This window comes from Giraffa tippelskirchi, chromosome 1 (genome assembly GCF_054371585.1).
Source record: "Giraffa tippelskirchi isolate mGirTip1 chromosome 1, T2T-mGirTip1v1.2.pri, whole genome shotgun sequence".
Classification (NCBI taxonomy): Eukaryota; Metazoa; Chordata; class Mammalia; order Artiodactyla; family Giraffidae; genus Giraffa; species Giraffa tippelskirchi.
Genome location: NC_137275.1, coordinates 88530454 through 88537822, shown reverse-complemented (window position 1 = coordinate 88537822; position 7369 = coordinate 88530454). Strand labels below are relative to the sequence as shown.

The 7369-nt window shown below is 41.2% G+C and overlaps 1 protein-coding gene across 1 annotated transcript in view; it reads left to right on the top strand.

Moving 5' to 3' along the window:
- Positions 1–610: 610 nt before the first annotated feature.
- TACR3 (tachykinin receptor 3) overlaps positions 611–7369 on the top strand; it is a 64690-nt gene continuing 57931 nt past the window's right edge. Inside the window, exon 1 of the mRNA XM_081551307.1 lies at positions 611–1155. Within this exon, the coding sequence (XP_081407433.1) occupies positions 611–1155 (545 nt within the window). The remainder of the gene's footprint in view (positions 1156–7369) is intronic.

Genomic DNA, 7369 nt, shown 5'->3' with positions numbered 1-7369 from the left:
CAGTGGACCTCAGCCAAATATCTTGAAGTTAAAAGACGAAAAACAATCTTGTCAAGATTTTAATTACATATGAGAAAGTGCAGCCCTTCCTTGAGCCTGTCAACCTCCAAGCTCCAGCGAGTAGCGAATGAATGAAACCCAGAGGGCGGGGGTGGAGGAAAGGAGCGCAGTCGTATTCCAAGAAGGGGTTGTCAGCTCTGCGGCCCCCACAACGTCACCGAAGCAGAGCACTGTAAGCGACTATAAAGCTCGCAGCGGCTCCTGAGCCCCAGCGCTTCAGCTGGTGCCCGGGGAACTCCCGCAGGAGTGATCCCGGAGGATCTCCGCTGGCGCCAGTCCCTAACATCACTTTTTCAGACTGTTTCATCCTTCCTGCCCGATAGATTCTCAAAGTCGCTTTTGGAGAAAGCGCCTCCTTTCTCCCCATCACCTGCAGGGTCAAAGCATCCCTTAACCAGCAAGGGCTGTGGTACCTTCTCCATCTCGAGTCGGGGCGGGGCTGAGGTCCGCTCAGCAGCGAAGCGACTGGGAGGCAGAGAAGAACTTCGCGGGAGACGGGCCGGGCTGACGGTGGGTGAGCGAGGGGAATTCAGGTTGCACACCCATCGCTATGGCCTCGCTCCCCGTAGCCGAGAACTGGACGGACTGGGGAACGGCCGGCGCGGACACCGGGAACCTTAGTGCCGCGCTCGAGACTGGGGCAGCCGCGGGAGAGGCTGAGACTGAGTGGCTGCAACTGCTCGTCCAAGCCGGCAATCTTTCCGCTTCCTTCTCCCCGCTGGGTCTGGCGGCGGCCTCCCCCGCGCCTTCGCAGTCCCGGTCCAACATCACCAACCAGTTCGTGCAGCCGTCCTGGCGCATCGCGCTCTGGTCCCTCGCCTACGGCGTGGTGGTGGCCGTGGCCGTCTTCGGGAATCTCATAGTCATCTGGATCATCCTGGCGCACAAGCGCATGAGAACCGTCACCAACTACTTCCTCGTGAACTTGGCTTTCTCCGACGCCTCCATGGCCGCCTTCAACACATTGGTCAACTTCATCTATGCGCTACACAGCGAGTGGTACTTCGGGGCCAACTACTGTCGCTTCCAGAACTTCTTTCCTATCACAGCGGTGTTCGCCAGCATCTACTCTATGACAGCCATTTCGGTGGACAGGTGAGGAGAACACTGGGAGGAAGGAGGAGGAGGAGGCTGACAGAGAAGCTGGGCAGTGGGATAAGGTTAAAAGGAAATGGTGACAAAACGGATCTGATTAAATGAAAGGGACTAGGTGAAAGTTCTTAAAGGAGGTCACTAACTCTGGTGGCTCAGAAAATAAATAATCTGCCTGCAATGCAGAAGACTCGGGTTCGATTCCTGGGTTGGGAAGATCCCCAGAAGAAGGAAATGGCAACCCATTTCAATATTCTTGCCTGGAAAATTCCATGGACAGAGGAGCCTGGAGGGCTACAGTCCATGGGGTCACAGAGTCGGACGCGACTGAGTGACTAACCCTGATGATGATGAACCCATTTACAAAAGGGCCCATCAATGGCTGAACTTGTTCTATTTCTATGGTCTCCCCATCCCACCCTAAACCCCTAATCCCCATTGAGGTCATCTAGAGGGAATGAAGAAGGTGAATGAAAGAGATGGGAAAACCTGTCATTCCAGGTAGGACAAACTCAACTAGAAACACTTAACACTAGTACATTTTCTCAAATGGCTTCAAACAACTGCCACAAAAACTATGTTATCTATAAATTGTACTTTTGGGGCTTCCTCCTGTCAGTCACTATTCTGTCAGAAAAATGAATGTTATCCACCTCCTCTCTCTGGTTTGCTGCTTCTTAGTGCCATCCATCCTGTACCTGATCCTTTCCCCAAGGCCAGCACTGGTTTGGTCTCCCAGTTATGGAGGATCCATCAGAGGCAACAACCTCCCTCCAAATGATTGCTATCAGCCAGCAGTTTCTCCAGTTCTTCAGGTTAGCGTTCACTTCCAGTAATCTGTGGAGACTATGAGCTAGGTAAACCCTGTGCCTGGAAGATGGTATCTGACTCATTCAGATGATAGGCAAGAAAAAGCCCAAAGACTAAGTGGTTAGGAAATGAGGCATGCCACTTGATAACTGTTTAAAGATAATCTTTTAGAATGTTCCTCCATCTACATTGGGAATCCCCAGATTCTTAAGCAATTATAAGAAGCTGGAGATACAGCCAACATTTGTTCTCATAATCCAGTTTATGAAATTTCAGTGTGTGTTTGCTTCCTCATATTGAATATTATAGACAATGCAAACTGTGTTAAGACAATGGTAAATATCTACCTGTTACTAATGAAAGTGAAAGTGAAAGTCACTTAATTGGTCCGACTCTTAGAGACCCCACGGACTATACAGTCAATGGAATTCTCCAGGCCAGAATACTGGAGTGGGTAGCCTTTCCCTTATCCAGGGGATCTTCCCAGTCCAGGGATTGAACCCAGGTCTCCTGCATTGCAGGCAGATTCTTTACCAGCTGAGCCACAAGGGAAACCCAAGAATACTGGAGTGGGTAGCCTATCCCCTCTCCAGCAGATCTTCCCCACCCAGGAATTGAACCGGGGTCTCCTGCATTGCAGGCAGATTCTTCACCAACTGAGCTATCAGGGAAGCCCTGTTACTGATGGTTACACTTTAATTCAATATTATGCTAAAAATGAACCACACCAGTAGGTTTTAGTCTCCATTTTGTGGTTGGCAGTTTGCATGGGGTTGATGGAGGTGGGGGAGGTGAAGTGACTTTAATTTCAAGTACCAGTGTTCTCATCCATGAAAAGGAAAGAATACTTTTTTCTATATTAACAAACTTATTTGAAAATAAAATGGAGCTTAATATTAATTCTTACTACATTAAGTCACCATTATGAGAAAAAATAAGAAAAAAAAACCTACTTTTTCCCATCAGTCCATCCTCTGTGTTTATTGTTTTAAAATTGAAGGGATTGAAGGCATAAAGCTTTAGAAACAATTTTCAAATGCCGGGCCTGTGGGGTTAAATTGAAGGAGCAGTGGTTAGTCACCACTGACTAGGATATGTAAGCACAAAACCACATTTTTTAAATCCTCTAAAACTGCCAGTCTTCTTTTCCCCTCTGTCTCTAGTTTTCAAGTATCTCACTCCTTCATTTTTGTAGGCACAAAAGTGAGTACAGAGAAGAAACAAAGTCAGTTCCAAGTTGGAAAACAAGTGAAACCACCTCTAATCTTGCTCCACTGAGATAGAAAGGAATGTTTCTTTGGTTTGAGCATCTGTCTTTAGTTTTGTTATGGTTTGATTTATTCTTTGCTATAATCTGGAGGAAAGGCATTAGCATATCAGGTTATAGGATTCTCACAATATTCTTAAAATGTTAACGATACATTATGAAATTTGATGAAAATTTAGTGTGTGAAGTCTGTGAGGGAAAAAAAAAATTAGTGTTTCAAGTATGTGAGGGGAAAAAAAGGTCATTTTCCCAGTTACTTTCTGCCAATATTTATGCAAAATCTGAAATAACATTGAAGTTATTCTAATTGAAAATGTAATGCTATTTCATCACATTCACTGGCTTGAAATCAATGAATGCTTTACTACTTATACTTCACTATTTCCTTACTAGAAAACATTATTCATTACCAAAACTACTCAAAATTTAGGATTATACAATTTGCAACAAAATCTGAGGCACACTCAGTTCAGATATTGAAAATCTTTTCAGAATCATTAATTTAAAAATTGCTTTCATTTGAGCACGTAGTTGATAAAAAAATTACAGAGATAATTTTTACAAACCTGAGGGTATGCAAATATAACAGTTATTAGAATTTTCAAAAGTTTACCAGTCAACAGAATCTATCTGCATTGGTGTCTTACCAAACACGAACTGAATATACTAGTCCTGTGGTATTTGCAGTCATTTTATTGATTCAAGTTGGCAAGGTCGACCCCTCCTAGAAAGTTCAGGTGAATGACGGTGCCTTTGGTTATGGTTGTATGGACACCCTGTCCCATATACAATGGTTAACAGTATATGCTTTAAGAAATTTTAGTTCCCAATATAATTAATGCTTTATTGAAATAACCACAAAATTAGAAAATTAAGCCCTACTTAGGTCTTAATTGATAAAGGATTACGTCATTTAGACTGTGATAGTAACACTTGGCTTATTGAATTGTGAGTGTTTTCTATTCCCATTGTTTTCTTAGATTACATTCCATTATAGGTTATTACAAGACCTTGAGTATAATTTCCCATGTGCTGCGTTGTGCTAATTTGCTTCAGTCATGTTCGACTCTTTGTGACCCTATGGACTGTAGCCCACCAGGCTCCTCTGTCCATGGGATTCTCCAGGCAAGAAAACTGGAGTGGGGTGCCATGCCCTCCTCCAGGGGATCTTCCCAACCCAGGGATTGAACCCATGTCTCTTATGTCTCCTGCATTGGCAGGTGGGTTCTTTACCACTAGTGCTACCTGGGAATCCCCTCTATTCCCGTTTAATATAAACTGAATTGTGTCTTCCCAGCCGAAATGAAAAATGTATTGAATTCACTGTGTCCTTCTCCATGTGTGTGTGCTGAGTCATGTCTGACTCTTTGTGACCCCATGGACTGTAGCCTGAAAGCTCCTCTGTCCATGGGATTTTCCAGGCAAGAATACTGGAGTGGGCTTCCATTTCCTACTCCAGGGGATATTCCCAACCCAGGGATCCAACCTGCATCTCTGTGTCTCCTGCGTTAGCAGATGGATTCTTTACCACTAGTGCCACCTGGGAAGCCCTTGTGTCCCTCTGCCTAAAACCAAAAAGATCTTCTGAGGTTTAAAACTACTTCAGCTTTGACCCAGGCACTTATGGCTTTGCTTCAGCTGTAGCAAAATGCTTACAACCTCCTCTGACCTCAGAAATCTTAGACCTGAAAAGGGTTGCAGATCCTCTCTAATGAACACTTGTAGTTTACACATGGAAAACCTCAAACCAACAGTCACACATTTTGAATAAAAACACTGTGTTTTCCTTTAAGTGTTTTGTACTCATTCTGCACTGGAATAATTGCTTGATTTCTAACTTCACATTTTTAACGTAATTAATAATTCTACTAAAGATTTGAATGTGAGTTCACAGGTTCTGATCTTATCCTGAAACATCCTATCCATTTGCTTTGTTAGAAATTCTTGCAAATCTTATATATGTTCTATAGACCAAAACATCATCTTTAAGTTCTACACAGTTCTTTCTTGCCTATAAGGCTACTTCACCATACACACACACACACACACACACACACACACACACAGTGGAATTAGTGCCAATGAAGAGTCACTGTTTCTCTCCACTATCCTTCCCAAATTTGCCATTTTGAAATGTAACATTTGAACACATTTATCTGAAAGATGTTCAGCTCTCACAGGATCACGCAGTAACGCTGCAAACCACTACAGTCCACTCCAGGACCCCTACTGTTCTTAACCTCTACACTTTCTTATGACTCCTAAGTAGTTGCGACAACTGCAGGTTAATATTAAAATTTAGCACTTGTCTATGTTATATATTTTACATGTATATATAAAACATCTCACGTATATTTACCTATGTTTTAATTGAGAAAGCAGATGTTAGAAAATTATTAATAGAATGGTTAATATAATAGAAATATTATCTTTTTAAGTATATGGTATATACCACTTGATATATACGGATATTAGAAAATATGTTCTTCCATTTTATAAGCACATTTTTAAGTTAGAAACTCTAGGAAAGTTTATTAATATATGTAGTTTAGTCGCTAAGTCGTGTCCGACTCTTGCGACCCCATGGACTGTAGCCTGCTAGGCTCCTCTGTCCATGGGATTCTCCAGGCAAGAATATTGGAGTGGGTTGCCATTTCCTTCTTCAGGGGATCTTCCTGACCCAGGGATTGAACCCAGGTCTCCTGCTTTGCAGGCAGATTCTTTACCAACTGAGCTATGAGGGAAACCCTTATTAATATACAGTAAAGGACAATTTCAGGGCATAGAGTCCAGTATTAATTAAAATATTTAAAGACTTTTTTAAGTGACAGTCACTGTCTTTTACCTGGAAACCTTAAGGAAGTAATTTAATGTGTTTTATTTAATAGTCCAAAAGCCTTAACAAACACAGCAAAAAATTCTTTATATTCTTCAAACCCAGGGACACCTAACATAAATAATTATGAAAATAAATATTTAATCTAACTGAAATAATTTCTGTTTTATCCAAATAAATTAAAGTTTTACCTGCATGCTATACTTTTTAAAAGTTGCTTTTCATAGAGCTAAATGTTATGCAAAATATTCATAGAACCTTGATTTTTTTGAAATTTATTATGGACAGATGAAAATATACAATCATAAATCATGAGGCCTCAATCTGATAACAGATTATCTAAATGTACTGTGGTAAATTTTACCATTGCTTTAAATGTTATGGCTATAAACACTTCAGTAAATTTTTTTAAATGCCTTTATCAGTCGTTCATTCTAGTGCCTGAGCCAATCTCTTCATTCTCCTCTACCTTCTCTCGTGCTCAGTTGTTCAGTCCTGTCCGACTCTGCGATCCTATGGACCGTAGCCCTCCAGGCTCCTCTGTCCACGGGATTCTCCAGGCAAGAATATTGGAATGGGTTGCCATTTCCTCCCTCAGGTGATCTTCCTGACCCAGGGAATGAACCCAAATCTCCTGCACTGGCAGGTGGATTCAACACCATTCTTTACCACTGAGCCACCTGGGAAGCCCAGGCATCTGCCAAAGCAAACTCAGTGAATGAAGTTGTAAAACCTCTATCTGATTACAGTTTCCAGACGGCCTGATTTGTTGAATTGAAAAAACTGCCAGAAAGGATAAAATGCATTTCCTCCAAAAGTATCTTTTTACCTGAACTTTGGATATAGCTTAAGAATCAGATAATTCAAAGTTGTAACATATGACAAAAGTTCTGTAAATCATTCTCATTCCAGTCCCCAATCTCTGATCCTGATCCATCCTCCATACCAATCTTTTATTTAAACGTATTTTCCCCTGATTAATTATAAAGAGCATACAGGCATAGTGAAAAAATTAAACATATAAATATTAGAAAGTTAAATTTACCCATAATTGTCCTACACCCCAAATATAGCCAATCTATGATCTTGACGTTCACATTTTAACTCTCCTCTCATTTTTCGTGATATATTTATCTCACATGTATGTATTTTATACATATGTATATCAATATATACATATATATAAACAACTCATGCATAGTACATTATACATATGCATAAATAAAGATACATTTTTAATTACTAAACTTAATAAAATAGCATCACACTATTGTGTCATTTTAAATTTACTATACAGGGTTATT